This window comes from Amblyomma maculatum, chromosome 8 (genome assembly GCF_055883805.1).
Source record: "Amblyomma maculatum isolate TAMU_Amacu chromosome 8, ASM5588380v1, whole genome shotgun sequence".
Taxonomy (NCBI): Eukaryota; Metazoa; Arthropoda; class Arachnida; order Ixodida; family Ixodidae; genus Amblyomma; species Amblyomma maculatum.
In genome coordinates this window covers 64305723-64326103 of record NC_139351.1, presented here as the reverse complement: position 1 = coordinate 64326103, position 20381 = coordinate 64305723, and the positions used below count along the sequence as shown (strand labels likewise).

The 20381-nt window shown below is 55.2% G+C and overlaps 1 protein-coding gene across 8 annotated transcripts in view; it reads left to right on the top strand.

Moving 5' to 3' along the window:
• heph (polypyrimidine tract-binding protein 1 heph) overlaps positions 1–20381 on the top strand; it is a 134686-nt gene that overhangs the window by 55069 nt on the left and 59236 nt on the right. Inside the window, exon 1 of one of the 8 annotated variants that reach the window (XM_084576345.1) lies at positions 18430–19912. The exons of the other annotated variants lie outside the window; for them this stretch is intronic. Coding sequence (XP_084432471.1) covers positions 19910–19912 — 3 coding nt within the window. The 5' untranslated portion in view covers positions 18430–19909. Of the gene's footprint in view, positions 1–18429; positions 19913–20381 lie in introns of those variants that run through there. 8 annotated transcript variants of the gene reach the window in all.

The following is a 20381-nucleotide window of genomic DNA, read 5'->3' as shown; positions in this document are numbered from 1 at the left end:
CGTAGCAGCAGCAGCAGCAGCAGCAGCAGCACAAGCGCAGTGTTTCGTTGGAAGCGTGCGCGCATGACACGTATGCCGTCGGCACCCCTTGGCACCCAGGGAACCTGCTAACTACTCGGACAGTGCTTGCTACTCCTTGTGCCGTGTCGTGCCTGTTGGCGCGGCGTTTGCACGTACGGCTCTCTGGGAGCAGTAGTCTCCTTCGCGAGTGCCGGCTCTCGGGTGGCCTGGCTTTTGTCTGTCGGTTGGAGTGACGTCAGTCAGGCGGCGGCGGTTTTGTGTTCTCTGCTGCGCGCAGTCGTCTCGGAATGTGGCAGCGGCCGCCGCTCTCCTCCACCAGTCACCCAGTCGGGTCGCCGGCGCCGTCTCGGAATAATGGAGTCACGCGAGGAGCCGCAGCGATCTGCTCGGCGTCAAAGGGTGTGCCAATTTCGAGCCGACAAAGTCGTGGTGCAAAAAAGTATCGCCCCCTTCCATTTCGCTAGTATAACCCGCGCGAAAAGTTCACCGCACCGATGCCTTTTTAACGGCTGCGTGCAATTATAGCAGCGTTGGCAGTGAGCGGTTAAAAATTAACTGCCTGTGTTCGTCGCTGTTTACAGTATGTGCGGTTAGTTAAGCGACGTTTGCAGTGAAGCAACTTGCATTGTGAAAAAGCGCGCAAGCACTGAAGAACGCTGCTTTTTCATCTGGTGTACATTGCATCAAGGATGTGAAAGAGCTTGTGCCACGCATGCGCGCCTGGACTGGATGAGGCAATCAGACTGCAACGTGCGGCCCTCACGCGTTAAGCTTTCGGGCACTTGCCGTGCGGTTCGGTCCTTTACCTGTGCTCCGTTTCAGAAGTTGTTAGAAGCTCCGTGGAAGGTGAGAACGGTCTGTGCCAATCGGTACGGCGCGTACCTCGGTGCAGGAGGGATGAACACAGTCACGTAGTGGTCGTCATGCCGATTGGTCCATACTGCTCTCCACTCGCACTGCCGCCAACAACTTCCGGAAGCGAGAATAATCCCGCTGCTGTTAAAAGGTCGTCCATGCTGGTGGGTCTTTGTTGATTATGGCGTTCGACTACTGAGCCGGGAGACCCGCATTCGACCCCGAACACGGATAAAGCGTTTCTATGGAGCCCAAACAGAGAGGCGTCCGAGTGATGTTCGATGTCAGTGCTTGATAAAGGTCCTCAGGGGGTTGAGATTATGCCACAGGCCTCCCCTATGCGGTGTCCCTGGTAGTCTGGGCCAACTTTTAAACCTCGTGCCCTCATTCCACGCTGCAGCGGCTGTCAGTAGGCAGCTGAAAAAAAAAAAAAAAAAAAGCCAGTGTGTGTCGGAAGCTGGCACTTCGTCTTCTAGACGATGATATTGTTACACATATGCCCTGCGCGTCGCTGGATGTTGAAGAAGAGGACGATAAACAGTAGTGACGCGAAAGGAAGACGAAGTTGAAGAAACCGTTGGGACTTGCCTGAACACTTGCTGTGTTCTGCTCTACTGTGCTGTGAACACTTGCCCATCACCTGCTGTGGTGCTGCTGCTGCCCCGTATCAATATTTTGCACCTTGCCAGGCACGAGGCCGTTCAGCGCGATTCCCAAGCTGCGGGAACTCATGCAGGTGCAGTGGTCGGAGCTAAACATGCGTCATTCCCCCTTCATGAAAAAATCCGAGCTCTTCCTCATGCTCGTGCTTCGACTACTGAGCACGCTCCACTGCTGCGCCGTGTGGTAGGTAGGGGGTCGTGCTCCTCAAGCTGTTCTCACAAGCTTTCTTCTGTCCTCCATATCGTCTTTTGTTTTGCGGAATGAATTTGGTTTGATTTGAATGTGCTGCGCCAGTGGGAGTTCGTTGGTTCAGCCTTCTCGTCCGGAGAGTCCGTGACGCCGGCTGCGCGCATCGGACACGTCTCTTCTCGTACGCTGGCGGTCATCTCGAGGCGCGGTACACTGCATGCTCTCTGGGACGCGAGCACACCCGGCGCGAATCGAATCAAGCGGCCTGAGCTGCGGCGATTCCTCGCTGTCTCGCTCGCTGGGCACCTTTCCCACCGCGCCGCGTCTTGTTGGCCGTCGCCCCTGGTCGTGCAGTGTCGTCACGGGGCGCGCTCTGCGTGCCAACGTTACGCTGGCTGCAAAAATTTAGGAGTGAGGAGGAGTTGCGCTCTGTGCTGCTGGCGTCGTGCTTTCCCCATTCTGCCCTTGTGCCCCCCCCCCCCCCCCCCCCCCCTCCATTATTCCCATCTCTTTCTTTCCTCCTGGCCGCCGGTCCCGTCCGGCGCTGTCCTCTCTAGCTGATGGACTCCCACGGCACGCCGTGTCATGGTCCGCCTTGGCCGAGGTTAATGTCAGGGCGGCCATTGTTCTCTCTCATGCCCACCGCTGCCCGAAGCCGGCCAGCAGGCCGCCTCTTTTTATTTCTTCGCACTAGTTTTATTGCTGTCGTTCGCGTTGGTTTCCTCTTTGAATCTCTACTGAGAACCTCGCTCGTGCGTGGATAGGTGGACGGCGAGGGACGACGACGCCGTAGTGAGTCGCCGCTGCCCGCGCTCCGGATTTCGCCTCGATCGTTTTCGCGCTTCCCTTTAGCGTTGGCCTTCTTTTAAATTTTTTGTTTTGTTTCTCTGGCGTGCCTTTTCGCGTTCCCTTCGTCGACAGTGCTACGCTCGGGAAGCACGCATTGCGCACTCACCGTCGTCGTGCTGGGGCGGCGATGCGCGCTCCCTTTGTTGCATCGCTTCTTCGTCGTTCAGGGCCCGACGACGATGCCCCCCCCCCCCCTCGTGCTAGCTTTCTGCCCATTGTCTGGCCGCGTTCATTACGCCGGGCCTTTGTATTTTGCTGTCGGTCGGCCGATTCTTTTTTTTTTTTAGCTCCTTCCATGGTCGGAGGAGCCGTTGTCCTGGAGATGCGGCGTCTCGGTGCCGGTAATGTTCGCTTCTTCCTTCTTGCCTGCGATAGTCCACCCACCGTCGTCGTTGCTTCTTCTGCGCAGGCTAATCTTTTCTTTCCGTCTCTGCCTCCTGTTGTCTTTATCGTCTCTGGGCCGCATCGCAGCTTCTTTTGCCGGTTATGCCGGCCGCGTTTTCGGGACCGGGGGGCTACGCGCTGAAAGATTGCCTCGTGTCCCTTCCGGCCAGCATCGCGTTGCAACTTGGATCTTAGTTGCAACGAAGCGAAACAGGGACCGGTTGCCATTATTAACCTCCGGTGAAGCAGCAAGCATTATCGCTGCCGGTGAGCTAGAACTTTGCGTGCAGTTCCCGTAGTTTGGAGCCCAGGGGCATGGTTCGAGCCGGTAAACCGCTGCCGCTCCAGGGCTTTCGCGTTAACCCACCGGAGTTAGGCTGGGACGGCGGACTTAGCACTCGTGAAGTACCGCAGTGAAGCTCTGCTGCCCTTTTCCAGCATACCTCTCGATCCTGCTCTTCCTCGAGCTGTCCTAAGTAGTACTAATTTACGCGGCCTTCCACAGTGTGCGATATTGCAGGACCAGGCCAGCAGCGTCCGGGAGCGTACAGGCTTAAGGATGACCGGCGCGTGACGGTGCGCCTGCAGCCTCCCGTAATTTATTATGTATTAGAGAGATTTAGCATACCGTGACCCTCTACCGCTTGTGGGCGGGGCGGGGCGCACACGCTGGTTGGTTCCCATGCGGCAGGTCTATGTGCCGACATCAAGTATGTGGCGCCATCTGTCGGCATCAAAGGGATCTGGGCATGCGCAGTGGAACGCGCGGTGGCGGATCACGGTAGCGTATCGCGGATCACGGTGTACTGAATCTCTCTAATATAGGATATTCAGACCGCGAAAGGTTTGAAGAATGAAGTCAAGTGACATTGTCACACCGTTGTATGTGACGCTGCCGCGGTCGATTTCGGAATTGAAGGGAATAGGACAGCGCATGCACGGCGGTGCGCGGCCTGCGTGAAGGGCGCGGTGACAATCTGAATTGGGCAACGAATGAAGCAAGTTTCAAAGTGCTGAAAACCGTCCCGGTGACGAGAAAAGTTTGCGTACATCGCGAGCACTTCATGGAGGCAGTCCTGTCGTAACCTGTGTACGTGTTCGTACACTGCTTTATGCTTGCGGAAAAGGAAGTGTTCGTGATGCGAATGATTAATGTGCCGACTGTAGACGGTATGTCAATTTCGTATTTGAGTGGTCGAATGCATAGGTGAGAAGAAATTGTAGAATATTGTGGCCGATGTGGCGTTAATCAGCGATTGATTGATTGAAAACTATTGAGTGGATGGGAATTCTCGGAGTTGTGGGTGGTCCGCCTATTCCGGCAGCCTAGTGACCTGCGCCGCAGCGTGGGCCCTGCGAACCAGTCCCTCGTTGTTGGTCGGGGTTCTCGCCGCGCAGAATGGCCTCCCACTGCTCCAAATTGTGGTTGGGAAGTTTATCGATAAAGGGATTTAATTGGCATGCCCACACCATGTGAAAAGCCGTAGCTATTTCTCCACAGTGTGGGCACTCTGGTGTGTAAAGTGAGGGGTACCATTGGTGGAGTTTAAATGGTGTAACGAGAGTGTCTGTAGCTGGCGGAGGGTGTGTTCTTCCGCCTTGTCTAGAGTTTTGTGAGGTGTGGGGTATGTCTTTCTGGCCTGTCTGTAAGCCTGCAGGTGTTCAGCAAAGGTGATTATGGGTTGTGTAATATGCTCTTTTTCCTCGTCGGCTAAGGGGGGATCCCGGTGTAAGAGAGCTCATTACTTCGCGCAGTTCCTTACCCTGGTGATTTTCACAGACGCACTGTGAACCAATTGTCGCCCTATTTATCAAGTGTAAATTTAGCATTCAAGTATAAACTTAGCAATTTAGCATCTAGAAGCCACTGGCCGGTACCGGAAACGTGTGCTTTGGTTTGTCATGATCTTGTGTTCCAGGGACTTTTTCCCTAACATTGAGTAGTCGCTGACAAACAAACTTTCGACACATTGCCCGAGGAATGTGGCGCGCGTGTGTTGCTCATGCAGATATTAAGCCGAAAGCCTTTCTGGTGTCATATATGGATGTGCGAAGGAGGTGTGCGTCCGCGCGCGGTGTCCACCATACGAGTATGTAGCAGAAAAAGAATGGTGTAAAATACAGGAGGAAAAAGTGAACCTAGAAGCCAAGTTTGGTGACTGTAGAGTAATTGGAGCCACAAATGTCAAATTTAATTCCGCCGAAATAGCGCCGGACGTGGATGTTGTCAGGGGACGTGAAAACAGCTCATACGTCGAAATAGGGCAACAAAAAACAAACGTCAAATTAGGGTTAGAAACAACGAGTGTGTGTCGAATTAAGAACGTCTAATTAACAGTAATTAATATTAGGATCATCGAAGGCCCTATCATTTGGGTCGAAGAAACGTGGATAATGTCGCATCTGGCAGTGAGATCTCGCAAAATGAGCAAGAAACGCCGGATTTGCGTCGAATTAGGTAAGAACGTCTAAGAATGACTACTGAGAGTGGTGCAATTTGTACTTTTTCCTGTGAAAGGCCGTTCTATTTCCGTTTTCTATATGTTGAGAATAGTTTCCCCACTTCGCCACGTTGCTGTCTTGTCGAGAAACTCGAAGTAGACTCTGGGTGTTGCAAAAACACGGTCGTGAAATCTTCGCAGGCGGTTGTCGGCGTTTGATTCCAGGCACTGATAGTGTGCGTCGGCACCTCGGCTACCGCTCGCGGCGCGCGTTTTCCCAGGAAGTGGAGCCGCGGGCCCGTCGCCTCTTTTTCGTGAAAGCCAGTCGTCGTCGACGCCACCTGGACACCACGTGTGGGGGCGCTTTCGCCGTCTCTCCCACGTCTCTTGTCTGGGCGCGCACCGAGAGACAAAAGCAACGAAAAGAGGCAAAATGAGCGAGGAATGGGGGACGGCTGGTTGCTCTGTATGTCTTCTCGGTGTGTGGAATTAGGTGGTTTTGTTGGTGCGTCCTCCTGTTCAGTTAACAGGGTCAGTACTGTCTTCGTCAAAAATGTGCAGCTAAGAGGGTTCGCTTCTAGAATACATAGTTTTGAAAAGGATGAGGACAAGACTTCAGATACGCAACGCTCCAGATACGCAACGCTCCAGATACGCAACGCTCCAGATGCGCAACGCTCCAGACGCGCAATCATACAAAAGCAATCATATATTTTTGAGTCTTGCATGCGTGTATATTCATCCCGCGCTCTTGCGGCAATTGAACAAAATGTTTCAGCCGTAAATACGAGGCAAGGTCGACGTGTTCCTCGCTTGGGTCTTGTCCCTGGCTGTATTCTATGAAACGACATATATTTTGAGATGCCAGACCCGTCGACGGGCGGCCGCGTGGTGCATAAAAGAACATTCTTTGCATTTACAAACGTGTTGGGACTTGAGCGCATAGCGGCATGCCGGGTACAGGCTGTGTGGGTATGAAGGGTTCCAGTTATTGCGAAAGAGCCTCGAACTTTGGGCAGCTGCTCGTTGTCTTGCGATGCCGTGCTGCGTTTTCTGGAGCCGGCCTTGTACGTAGGCCGACAAAAAACTCCGCAGGGAAGGTGTCACCCTGTGCAGTACCGACACCCGGGCACTTTTAGTGCCAGTGCCTTTCGGCTGGGCTGCGACGAATATGCGTGCGTGGATTACTCACGTGTTCGGTTCTATCGGTCTGTGCCTGACATGACCGAGGCAGTTAACGGAAGGTGTAAATCCTGCAGCAGGGATACTAACGGCCGCGCGCATGCTGATTAAGACACCGCTGAACTCGCAATCTAAAGTTTAAGGCGTGGTTTCGAAGATGTTAATTGTCCAGCGCTGCCCTGCCTCTCGGACGCAGTGTGTTTGGAGGCAATATGGGCCGGCCACGGTTAGGCGCTGCGCCGCAAAGGGTTCGTCGTCGGACTCGCGACGGTTCGTTCGTTGACACCGCGTCTCGCTTAAGAGCTGGCGTCTACCTGCCCTTTGGCTACCCGTCGCCTGCGCGCATTGTTGCGCGCGGCACGCCTGGCGCGGCCTGGCCGCCCGCGTACTGCACCGGCTGGCTTCTCCGATGGTGCTTCTTCGGGGAACCGGTTTTTCTCCCCCGTTTTCTGGTCCGATGCGCTTGTGTGGGCGGCCCGGCCGTCTGGCTCTCGCGCCGCCAAGATGGGTGCGCATGAAACTGGCCCATTGTTTTCGGCTGCGCGCAACGAACGGGGCAATAATGGTGGTCGTCGCGGAACGCCTCTCGGATCTGGCCTGCGTTGGTGTGCGCCGTCCTGCGAGGCCGTTTCGCATTCGATGTGTTCTTTTTTGTTCCGTACGTCTTTTTCCTTGACCAGCTGTCGATGTTCCAGTCCTTAGAAGAAACGCGGCCCCAGACCCGCTTTGCCAAACTTCCGAGTGCTAAAAATGCTTGTCGAGTGGGAAGGGGACGTGGCGTTTGCAAGCACATTCCCACTCAGTGCAGTAGCACGTTTTGTAAGCTGGCATTGCCTCACTTGTCCGATATGCGTGCGGATCCTACCCCGGGGATCACAAACTGTTGGCCTAATGTCGGTAATGTACTGGCAATGTCCGGCCCAACGCATTGCAAATACAGTGCCAACTATTGGGCCGATGCGAGTAAGGTGGTGTCCTACCGACTGAGCTCGGTATGCTGACGTCTCCGTCACTTCCAGCGCGTCCGCCATTTTTTTAAGGCGAAGGCCTTCCTCGGTTCATGCGCTGATGAGAGTAGCGATGGCAGTGACGATGCATTTAGTGGAAACATTCCTGTAAAGTGGGTTTCTACACTTCCGTTCTCAAGCAGATTTAAGCGCTGTCCCGTAATGGCAATTTGTTTTTGCCCCCCCCCCCCCCCCCACACACACACACAGTTCAAGCTGCTGGCGAAATCCCGGCGCACGAACTGCGCTCCCCTAGAGGACCTCCCCACCCCCTTTCATCTCAGTACTCACTCGCGAAGCCCGGTCGTTTGGCCGTCATGTGCGCCTTCTCCAGCGAGCCCTGTCTCGAAAAGGCGCGCACCTTGCAGTGCAAGCCTTCGTTTCCGAAGCGAGCCGGGGAGAGCGTTCTTCCCCGCACCCGCATCGCGGCGTACTGTGGGTGTGATGGACTGCGTCGTCGTCGCCCTACGAAGCAGCGCACGTTCATCCCGCGGCCCGCTGACGCGCGTCTCCGTCCCATCGTGCGTGCGTCAGTCGTTGGGGCGCCGGTAACGAGTCGTGATGTGCGCGTGACACTCGGACGACGGCAGGCACGGCTGAAGCGTTGCGTGAAGGAAGAGGGGGAGAGGCGGCGCTAGAAGTGGTCCCCCGTCACGCTCGGCTCGACGACGGCGTGCTCGGGACGTTTTTTGGCGTCGCTGTGCGGCGGCCTTCGAGTTGGCCACCCGCACGGCTGCAAAGCAGCCGCGGAGGAAGGAAGGAGCGAGCTCGTCTCTGCGCGTCGTCACGCCTTGCCACCAGCCGAACCGAACGACGCGTACGATGCGTAGTTTTCTCGGGCTCCGTCGCTTGCACGCTGTATCTCTGCCACCGCCATCCCTCGTAAAGCGTGGCTGCGAATCGGAAGCGTACATGTAAATTGCTTTTACGGGGATGCAAAGGCGCAATCTGATTCTTCTCAACCGTGCCGAAGCGAAGGCAGGAAGGTGGGAGTGAAAGAAGAAAGGGACGCAAAAGCGGAGGGCTGCGGAATAATTTCGACCGCCCGGAGATCTTGAACGTGCACTGACATCGCTCAGCTCAGTTCAATGTTTGCGGAATCGGGACGAGGTCTGACGGAGCCCGAAGCAGCAGGCCTCGGAACGCCGACAGTCGTTGCGGCCCCCTGTGCCAAGGCTGCGACAATAGTTAACGCAGAGCCATGTATCAACGTTGCTTCGCTTTTAACCAGCCACCACGGCCCACTGGCGGCGCAAGAATGCTTGAATCTCCTGTAGGCTAGTTTCTCAACTTTTTTTTTTTTAACGGGCAGGGCTACGTCTGTCTGCTTGGTTCGATTCGAGCTCAACCAGTCAGGCATTCTTTGGAGGAGCAGCAAGCATACGTGTTCCGTCATTGCGCGGTGGGTATGCCGTATTAGCATCCTTTTATGACACGCACGCACACACAGAGAAATCATCCGATCGCTTCGACCGACACTACAACAGTTGTTCGGGATGTTGGTACTCAGCGCTCTGTCATGTGCGCCGACACTGCACTCCCAGCCACTCGGCGATGGCTGCACCGAAGGGCTTTTTGCGTAATTATTATCATTATTATTTTCGCTAAGAAAGCGCAGCGCTATCCTCCCACCGGGCCTAACGAGGCGCGTCCATGGGGCCTGTGTCGGAGCGTGTCGTCTGTCGGGCACCTCCTCTTTTTCTCACCGGGATCCTCCTCGCCCCCCCCAAGAAGCCTCCGCGGTGACCATTGTGCGAATTCGGCCGGAGGCCACCTGTCTGCCGCCGCCGCCGTTCTCGCCTTGCCGTGGGACGGCGACGCAAACATTATGGCGATGGCACCTTCACCCTGAGAACATGGTCAATCTGAAAAAAATATCGCGATACCCCCTTCCAGCTTCTCGGACGAGCACGCGCGATTCGGACTACACATCCATCGTCAGCGCCCCGCTGCGATGTGTCCCACCCAGCAGTGTAGGGCTGGTGTGCACCGATAGATCCAAGGAGTAGAGAGAGCTTTGGTCCAGAAGCGTAGCCAGTGGCATCCTGTGCATTTCTGACGACGCGCTGCGTACCGTGTGCGTTACCTGAAGCTGGTGTTACGCTGCACTCCCCTGACGCGGGGTGGCTGGTTCATTCGGGCCTCTTTGGCGCTTGTTCGCTGGACGCCGGCGTCATCCCCACTCTCGTGTGGCGGTGCGTCGCTGGGCGCGCGAGCAGAGACCGAGAGAGACCTTGACCACGAGCGTTCACCCGTCTCGCGCGTCGCCCTTCCCTGCTGCGCTATCGGGCGCGCGCTTTGTTTCGGACGCACCGGTCTCCCCCTTCCTCCTGCTATCGCCAGCAGGCCATCGCGCACTCCTCCACGTGGTTCCGCAGGTCCCCTGTCGCGCCGTTCAAAGAAAGGGACAGTTCGGTGTAGAAGCTTCACCGGTCTCCCCCTTCCTCCTGCTATCGCCAGCAGGCCATCGCGCACTCCTCCACGTGGTTCCGCAGGTCCCCTGTCGCGCCGTTCAAAGAAAGGGACAGTTCGGTGTAGAAGCTTCGGGTGGAGAAGAGATTTAATAACTCGAAATGAATCTGTACAGGGAGGCATGATTGGATCAACCCTTATGGGGCTGTTCCTCATAAGCACCAGGTGGGGTCCCTAGTACGGGACCCCAGTGGCTTCGGGCACTGCCCGGGTGCGCTCCACCAAGGCCTTCTGTAGGGCAGAGCAGCCAAGCACCCGCCTCCCAGTTCTCCCGACTGGGGTTGGGGTGGGGTATAGCAGGGTTGGATGGGCAGGCCCACACCATTTGGTAGATGTCCGAAGACTTCTCCGCAGAGTGCGGACAGCTGCCCGAGAAAAAACGGTCAAAATGTTTGAGGACTGCCGGGCACAGCAAAGTATGAGTATGAAAGCGGAGCAGAAGCCGCTCCTACGCCTTTGGAAGGCCCTTACATGGGCGGGGATATAAGACTATGACCAGATTGATAGTGCAGAACAATATCTTTGAAAGTGGAGGCAGTAGTGAATTCTGGTTACTGATTGTTGAGATCGGAGGGGAATGCCTGGTGACAGAGGCGCGAGCAATACGAATTACAGATTGGGTGGCGATGGTGTGGGTGGTGATGGTGGAGAACTTTTATTAAGAAGGCCAAGAGTAAACCAAATTACATAGTAGCGTTGCGGGCGGCCTTCGGGCTGTCGGTTATGGCGTCCAGGCCGCGCCCAATCGCGACTTCCTCCGCCCACGTCACCAGCCGAAGTTGGACGTCAGGCTCAGTACTGGACAAATCAGCCTCCCACTGCTGCGGCCTGGTAAGGTGCCAAGAGGCAGGGGGCAAGTGTGTCGGGCAGGAGTGCAGGATAGGAGGGTAATCGACGCGGGAGCGGACACATAAGCGACAGACCGGCTAGTACGTTCCGGGGTGGATGCGGGCGAGACAAGTTGGAGTAAGACAGGCGCGGGCGTCATTCTGGAAGTGCTGTGGAAAGTTGCTAGTCGTAACTCGCAATATGTGATTCAGTGGCTAGGATGTTTGGACAGGTGATTAAGATCAGCCGTAAGCCTCCGCTACAGCGCTACTCCTATAGGTGGCAGGCAGCTTAGGACCACGCAGTTCCCTTAAGAGGACCTTGAGGAAGCTTCAGGCTCCCATTTTCCCATCACCTGCTTGGCTAGCCCTTATTATCTGTATCACTGTCATCGTGAACTCTCTTTTTTCCCTTAAGAGGACCCTGAGGCAGCTTCAGGCTCGAATCTTCCCATCACCCGCTTGGCTAGCCCTTATCTGTATCAGTATCACCGTGAATCATCTCTTTTGTGGAGCTGCGGGGGCTACTTTCGACCTAAGTATGCTGTTGGGAGGTTGCGGTCTCCGGCCTCACAACAGGACGACCGAGTCGTCGCCCGGACTGCCGGACACCAACCAAGATTAAGAGCCAAGCCATCGCTCATGATAACCTTTCGGCTTTCGGAGAAGAGTGGTATATCTCCGGTTATAATGCGCTACACTGTAGAACTCGGATTACGGAGACGCACTGGCCTAAATACATTACCATACCGGTTTCCCTCAAGTCCGTTGCGCAGTAACCATTCCCTGCCACACCTGGTATACATTTTAGGCCACTGCGTCTAAAGATCGACATCGTTTTGCCTCCCATTTGTCCTTTGGAAGCATTTTCTTTCGTCGCTTGCTTTGTCCCAAGACTCGTCTCCCTGGTTGGGCGTGTTGGGGTGTAGCACGTGCGGGTCGACCAATTTGATTAGCAACTTCCACTCTCTCGTCGCCAGCGTGCCTCGAGCATTCACGGACAAGATGTGTTTGCTGAAAGGGAGAATTCCGCTTCGTTTCGAAAAAAAAATAAAATGCGGTCGTTCGCCGCCCCATGTTCGGCCACGGCCGGTCTCGAGGGAGAGAGCGCTTCTCCCCCGAGACCGGCCGTGGTTCGGCGAAGCATTTTGGCCCCAGACTGAGCCGCGACCCAGCTGGGCGCCAGAGTCGGTCCTCCGCCTCCGCTCCCCTGTATTTTCTGGTGGCTTGGGGGGAGTTATTCCTCCGCCGTTTGTTTACCGTGAGCCTCACTCACCCTTCTTCGCTCCTCCCCCGTGTTCTTCCCTTTCGGCCCCCGGTCGGGCGCAACCGATCTCCGACGCCCGCGTATGGCCGGAGGCCGTGGTCCGACCGACGATCGGGGTATTTCGGGGCTTTCCCAAAAGGATCAGCAGATGGGGGCCGCAACACTTGGTCACGTGTTGTTTTCTCTTTTTATGCGTGAGTGCGCGTGCGTCTCCGTCCCTGGGTCCAGACGTTGCGCGGGATCTCTTTCCGACCGAAGTATAAAAGTGCGCCTGTCGGGGGGGCCCGCCCTGCTGCATGGCCGCCTGGCTTTCGTCTTCTCGGTTGCCGCCAGTTTCTCCGTGGTAGTGGCTGGCTGTCTTGTACGCGCAGAGGAGGAGGCCACGTAGCTTCGCTGTGAGGCCGCTGCCGTGCCCCCCCCCCCCCCCCCCTACCCCTCCCCCCTCATCGCTTCTAACCATGCAGCCCTTTTCTTCTGGACTGCTAGGTTCGTCCCGACTCCCGAGACATGTGCTATGTGCGCGAATTGCGGCCTGTGCCTTTCGTGAGCTTGTGGTCTGATGAAAAGGCCGATTCACACTGGCGACTCGCGGTCGCGCGACACGATTCGTTACGGAGGAGGCGATTCGTCACGCGGAAGGGGAGGCAGGAACGCGTCGCCAGCGACCCGTTTGAGGCAGTCGCTCGTTGAGTGGTTTGTTGCGACGCGACTTAAAGTTGCAGAACTCCTTAAGCCAATCCGAAACGATTCCGAACTGATTTATCCCGAGCGCGATAGCAGAAAGCGAAAAGGCGCGGAAGTCGACCGTTCGTTCAAGTCTCGCGAGTCGCATGCCGGTGCCAACACCCGGTGGCGATCGGCGTTTGTCTCTGATCGATGAAACTCTGTCGCGCGACCTTCGCGAGTCTCCAGTGTGAATGCGACGGGCCAGTCGGTTAGCCTCTGATCTAGCTCTTGGCGGTTCCGGTAGGCTGGCTTTAGCGTTGCAGTAAATAGAAAATAACGAAATAGATAAATGATATGACTTTTGTTTTCCTTCCTTTTAGTAGCCTGTACGGAGTCGTAAGTTGTAACCACTGCGTTTGTTGCAGTCTATAAATAGAGATAAATATTAGTTGTATGTGTTCCTTTAAATAAAACTTGTCACGACGTGTACCGTTACTACAGGAGAGGTACGTTAAGAAACACTAGTTAAAAGATAACACTCCGCCCCTTTCCCTCGTCTCGATATCGGTGTGCTTCAGGAGCCGCGATTTGGTGTGTGGGCGCCCGCTACCGACCAGTCTGCAGCGTTCCTTCTTCGCCAGTGCAGTGCGCGCCTACTGTGTTTGTTTTGACGGCCGATTCGGTGCCCAGACCCTGAGCTCGCGGCGGTTTGCGTTCGCGCCGGCCGGCATTTCTGCTCCCGCCGCGTTGTTTCCCCGTCGTTCTCCTCATCTGGTTCTGGGGGCCGTATTTACACGCCACGGGGCCCGTGGGCCGCTGTGCGGACGACGACGGTTTATTTTTCCATCCCTTCCTCCCGGCTTCGCCAGCGAAGAACACAGCCGTTGCGGCACGCAGCTAGAGGGCAGGCGGCACAGGACGCCAGATTGCCCCGCTGTCCGTTGCCGCTTAGCCTCCGATATATACAGCTGACATGCGGCTTTGTCTCGATGCTCGGTTTGTGTTCTCCTCCGAGGAGCGGACGGAGCCCCGCAGTCGTCGTGTTGGAGACACGTGCTCCGGCAACGCGAGAAGCGATGCGCCTTCTTGTACCGGCGAGCAATGGTCGGAATGCTGCGGACACGTATCTTCAGTTGGCTTAGTGTTATAAAGTGAACGCCTTTCTTGCATTCGACGTTTCGGCAGGAGCCCTGTCTTTCTCAAGACGCTTGAGAAAGGCAGGGCTCCTTATATTAACGCTAGAAACACGGACAGATAGAAAGACTCACACATTGCGCTTAACTGACAACTGAGGCTTTATTCATGAAGCATGCCTTTATATACACAGTGATAGAAAATGGACAACCAGACCCGTCGCGTAACATTAAATATCACCTTCTCCCCCCCCCTAAAAAAAAAAAAAATCCCTTCGCTTGAAGTATTAGGGAAGTGTGCATGTTTCTTTACCATCTGCGATGTTTTCTGCCTCAATCATTTCTCTTGCTGCTCGGTCATCATACTGTACCCATGACTATGACTATCCCGGACTGACTAATCAAATCATAAGTATCATGATTGATTAGTCAGTCATGTTGACGGAACACGCCAGTCGTGGCGGAACTCCGTGTGCAGCGGATTAGAGAGTAGATTTTCTCGGGAATAGCCTAAACACGGTGACACCTTCTACTCTTTCGAACCGGTCGCAAGAGCATCCTTGCAGTGTAGTGGAGGCAGCGTTGTGGGGAATTATCGATAAGCGCAAACGACGCCGTGGTTACTGTGCTCGCCTCCGTCGCGTCTCTCTGTGCTGCCAGGTTTTTGTAAGGCTTTCCGTGCGCCGAAGGGATGGTCCGTGATCGTGGTGGTGGAAACGGGCACTCAATACGTCGACTTGTCTCCGCGCTCTGACCGGCAAAGTTGGTGTCTGGCCGATAACTTACATCTGAGCGCACCGAATTTCAAGCCTGCACAGTAAAGGCGTTTCGCGCGGGAATCCCTGCCGCGGCCGCCTGGAGTGCGTCTGACGTGCGCCTTTCGCGCCTTCCTCGAAAAGAGAAAAATTTGAGGCGAAACCGTGTCGCCAGATTTCTTGCCCGCCTGAAGGAAGGAAGTAGGAAAGAGTAGATAGTGAAGATTCGCTAACTTACCTTGCCGTTTACTAATGCGTGGAGGTTGGTGCGGAAAGCTCGTGTCAGGAAGCCTAAATATAGGCGCGGCGTTTTTGTGCCCGCTACTTTCTTCAAAAAGAGGGGGTAAAAAAAAAAAATGGATGCACAAGACGCTCACGTGTCCGTGGAGATTTCGTCCGGGAAATGAAACCGCGGTCACTGACATTGGCTATTCGCGGGTGAGCTTTTTCTCGGACGCTTTCTTTCTCTGAGAAGGACTCCTCTCTGCCAGCGCGGACAGATGTTTTTTTCGCGCCCGACGGTTCTTGGCTCATCCGCAAATAGCGGCGGGTCGCGCTAAAGGACCGCGCTGCGGTGACAGCCGTTTCTCGAGAAGCTATCTGACCAGGGGCAGCGACACACGGCCGTCCCGTCAATCTTGCCGCTGCCGACACGTTCCTCAGATAATCGATCCCGCTGATTGCGAAATTGTCTCCGCCTGTTGCGCCTCCTTGCGTCGAAATCTCTCGTCGTTTCGGGGGTCACGGGTTATTCAGCTTTCGAATCGCTATATGTATGCATATATGTAGCACTGCGCTGCTTGTGCTCAAAACGTGATCATCCAGGGGTTGAATAGTATAACGATGCCAAAATCGATCGATTCCATTCCACCGGCGATGACGACAAAACTGCGTGCCATTACGCCAATGCCTGACTTTTCACTAAAATAGCCAGTGAAATAGTAACAGGCATGCCCTTTGCCTTGTTTTTTTTTTTTTTTAACAAATGCCCGTAAAACGAGTTTATTGTTTAAGAAATTTAATTTTCTAAGGCGGTAGTAGCAGTAAGATTTATAATAAATTTCCTGTGACGTGCGACGCAATTTCATTATGCACATATTCAAAATTTGGTCGATCGATGGCAGAGAGAGTGACGGCACGGAATCGTTTTCGATGGAATAGAATCGCTGTATTATTCCACCCCAGCTTCGGCTCTGCTCCCACGTGCTGTGCTAAACGAATTAACCCGTGATCTGTGTATTTTGACATAATCTCTACCATTAGCCTATTCGCGCGTAAGATCTCCCGGTTCTTTAAATTGTTCCCGGTACTCTGTGGTACTGTCACCGCCGAGAAGAAAAGACGGTGAAACGAACCAGGTGCCAATAATTTACTGCGAAATGCCGCCATATCGCATATCAGCTAATTGGTTTGGGTGTTGGACGGCTCTTGATCGAGAGGATGCGGATTTGGTCGTGGCCGGGTTTCGATAGAGCCGAAATGAAGCCCGCACACTATGCTATAGCAGTGCACGTTTGAGACCTGTTTAGGAGCTCTTTGAATGCAGCAGCTTTTAAAAATGCCCGCAAAAACAGTGCTCTAACATGACCTGTTACGAAACCCTGCGTGTAATCTCGCTGAACCTTCATCAGTATAACTCGGTCACCGTCCGCCGTCACCGAGTTGTCATTGCCAATTTGCTTTAATGTTTTATTGTATCCATTGTTTCGCTATAGCCGGTGTTGCCATTATCGCCCCGAGGATTCACGCACTTTGCAGTTTTCGCATTCAAAGTGCCCCTCCCCTAAAGTCGTCGCATTGAAACGACACGAAAGCAAGATGACACATGGACACGAGGCCCCCTGTCTTTTTGAACGCTATTTTTTATTCATAGCGCACTAGCCAGCAGCGCTCAGTGAACCAACCCTACCCCACACGCATAATCTGCTTTTCCGAAAAACTTTGCGTCCATCTCGAGTACATAAGGCGGCTCTCGAGTACCGGAGATGGCGTATCTTGGCACCACCCGTCGCATCCTTTGGGGCCTGGCGATCTGGGAGCTTTTTTTTTTTTTTTTTTTTTTTTTTTTTTTTTTTTTTTTTTCATTTTGGTCTCGGCGGTGTGTTCTTGTCCCGGCTCTTTTCTAGCTTTATTTTCTCGGCGACACATTTCTGCAGCAGGCCTTACCACTCACGAAGTTCCCTCAGCATGTGGAATGACTTGTGGCAGTGTCGATAACGCCACGTTTTATCTCCGCTGCACAGGGCTTCTCATTAGCTTATGACTTTTCTTGCTTCATCGTTTCGGCTGCTGAAGGCGATAGTGAACCATGATCTATTTATCGGAGAAAGATCCCAGATCGCGAACTGCCTTTTGCTGCGCGAAGAGTGGTTCAGAATGACAGCGGAGGGTCACGCAGCTAACAATGGAATCCTGGGAGAGAGCCTTCAAGGATGCGATGTGAAAACATCTTCCAGACGCGGAGAGAAGTCGAGTGATCAAACGAAGAGGCGAGATATGTGGAAAGGGGGCTGGAATCCATAGCCGTCGTTCCCTCTCCATTTCTGGAATGGCCCTTGTAATTAGGGCTGCTCCGTTGGAGGGGGGGGGGGGGGGGGGGGGTCGCTTTCGTTGGCCCGCTCTCCATCCAGATGCGACTGTCCCCGTCACGCGCGCAAGCACGAAACACGACTGGACGCATCGTCGTGTCGAGGCGGTCGCTCCGTGACTCGTCGGCGCTGATGGAAGGATGGCTGGGCCCTGTCGCTGGCCTGCTACGCCGTCGCCGTGCCTGTGACGGCAACAAGTGCTTTTGGAGACGGGGCGGCGTTTTCTCCTCCGGAGCGGCGAAACAGGCTTCTTCTCTCTCTCCTATGATGGTGCTGCGGCGGCCGCTCTCTTCGCATTCCTGGGACCCCGCTTGTTTGGTTTCTTTGCGAGCGGCGGCGTGTGGAGCGGAACGGGACGAGTCTGCCCAGCGAAGGAAGCAGAGAAAACAACAGAAAAAAAGCAGCCCCCCGGCACGGAGCAGCAAAGAGCGCCGCTGCACAGGGGGATGGGAAGAAGGGGGACGCATCGTCGAGAGAAGCCGTCATTTCGCGGCTGCTTCAAGGTTGTGCGTCCCCTTCCCCTCCGCCTGCTATGCGGCTTTTGAATGACGTTGGGAGAGGATGAGGGCCGCCGACGCCGGGCAGCTCGGCCGAGCGAAGGCGGCGGTCCTGCACCGCGATAACGACGGCAAGAAAAAGAATCGGTCGTCCTCTCCCGACCGGCACGAAGTAATCGGCGCTGGCGCGCATAGTTCCGCGCCGGACGCGCCGCATCGTGCCCGCGCGCGCGCGCTTGTTGCAGCAGCAGTGATCGCAGCCGCCATTTTCTTTTCTTTTGTCGCGCGCATGTTCGCGCGTACGCTGTGCGTCACGTGACGTCGATGCGTTCTGCGCTCGTCCAATGGCGCGGCTCGGCCGACCGTGTTCCTGCGTGCGCTGCTCTTCTCCCGTGATGGAGAAAGCGTGACTCTCTTCAAGATGCGAGGAGGAAGAAGAGGGTGAGGGCGTTCCGTTGAACGGCGCGCAGCACCTGTCGTCGAGGCTAGTGGAGCGCCGTTTCGGCGCTCTTTTGCTTTACTCGCTTAATTTCTTTTCTCCTGTTTATTTTTCTTTGGGAGGCGCTCCGAGTCGGCGCCGCGCGGCGCTCACGTCGGCACTACCCTCTAGACCGGACGCGCTCCGCGCGGGCGCACACTTTCGTCTGCTCGGCTCCGTTCCTCCTGCCGCGCGCCAGCCAAGCACTTTGCTGCTCTGGCGGCTCTTTTTTTTTCCACCCCCTTCTGTCGCTGTCACACTTGTTTCTCCTAGGTCACCCCCTTCTTTAAGTCACTTCGGTCACAAGCTCAGTCCGACTTCTCGGACGGCACTCCTTTTTCTTTCCTGTCCCTGTCCGCCGCCATTTCTTTCCCTATCCGCAGTCGTTTTCTCTCTGCGCCGGTTGTCATTCTTCGACCCTGCACGCTTTCGACCTCGGGCTGCGCGAGCCCTGCGGCAGTCCCTCGCGCGTGGCTCCTTCACGTGTTGCGACTTGTCAAGTGTGCGCCCAAGCATCCTTCTTGCGTCGCCGGTTCCCTCTTTTCCCGCCGCCCTACACCCTTGTGAGAAGCCCTCATCGCACTCGTGAGGATCGACGTTGGACTTGCACCGCACAGTCTGGACAAGTCTTTTTTTCATCACTCAAGGCTCGGATTATCTACTTCGAAGCGAACTCGTCCGTAACCCACCGACGTTTTTTGTTACATACCTCGAGGAGATAGCGCCTTCGACTCCCTTCACCATATCGAGAGTCGACGGTGCAATCTTGCTGCAATAAGTGATCCCGGTGTTTCTCTTGGTGTTCCCGTGTGGTGTGTGTTTTTTGTATGTGTCGTGATATTTATTACTGAGACTGTTTTTTTATCGCCTACTAACTGCAGACCCAGTTTCTTCGGAGTTTGTGGAACGTTACAACGTGTTCAGAAAAAGGCGCTCCAGTCCCGCGCCGTTCCTTCAGGTGCTCGTAGAAGACAGGAAGAAGAAAAAGGTCCACCCCTTCGTGACCTTGAGCGCTGCAGGTGTGCCGAGTCGTTTATTCGGAGCGCAAGTCTTTACCGCCGTTCAATTCCGGCAGCATACCTCGTTCCAGCTCCCTTGTGTGCGCTCGGGGCGCCCGCGTTTGGAGAAAAACTTTCCTCCCGTTTTCGCCGGTGGAGCAAAGAAGAAAGCCGAGACGTAGTTAGCCTGTTTTGCTTTCTTTGTCGGGGCCCGTTTGTGTCCGTGGGAGGAACCGTTGCGGCCTGGGGCCAACCGAACCCAACCCTTTTGGCTCGGAGAGGGAGCTCCACAGCAGCTGAACGGACAAGCCGGGGAGTATTGAACGGAGCAGCAGACGACGCAGCTACAGCACCCGTCCGCGTGGGTGGCTTCTCTGCATTTATTTTGGTCTTCTGGGAACAGCTCCGAAAGATTGTCATCGTCGTATTATTTTATTTTTTTCGGGTGCTGCGCGGGTGTTGTGCGTGAGCGTGCGACGTCGGTTCTGTTGGTGGTGATACGTTGGGCGAACAAAAAGAAAGTAAGAAAAAACGGATTAGGCGAGGAAGGCATTCCCTTTCTGTCGGCTACTCCCTGCTGCTGCTGCCAGGCCTTCTGCGAAAGTGTGGAGAGAGGAACGGAAAGTTCGCAACAAAAATGGTGAGTGTGTCGCGGCTGCCACGACGCTTCTTTTTTTTTTTTTTTGTCCTCTCTGGTTGGTGCTCCCTCCTTTCCTGTCCCCTCCCTGTTTTGTCCCGCCGCCGGCTCGCGTTTGTTATGTTTCCTTTGCGCTTTTTGGCCGACACCGCGTGGTTGTTGACCGGCTTTGGTGCCCTCACCGTCACCTGCTGCGTGCGGCGACTCTCTCTCCCCCGTCCTTCCCTCCTCCCGCCTGGAAAAGCCGGTCATTGTGCTGTCTGCCGAGGGTTCCACTGCCGGCGGGCGGCCGGCCTTCCATGTCATTTTTCGATCGCGGACGGGTAGAGGACTTCGGCGGTCATGTCATGGGGTCATTGCGGGCGCCCGTCCTCTTTCCGGTTTCAGTGTCGCTTTGACCATACTGGTGCAACTAACGTGGCTTCACACCGGCTTGAATAAAATCGGTCACAGATTCCGTGGCAGCGCATTC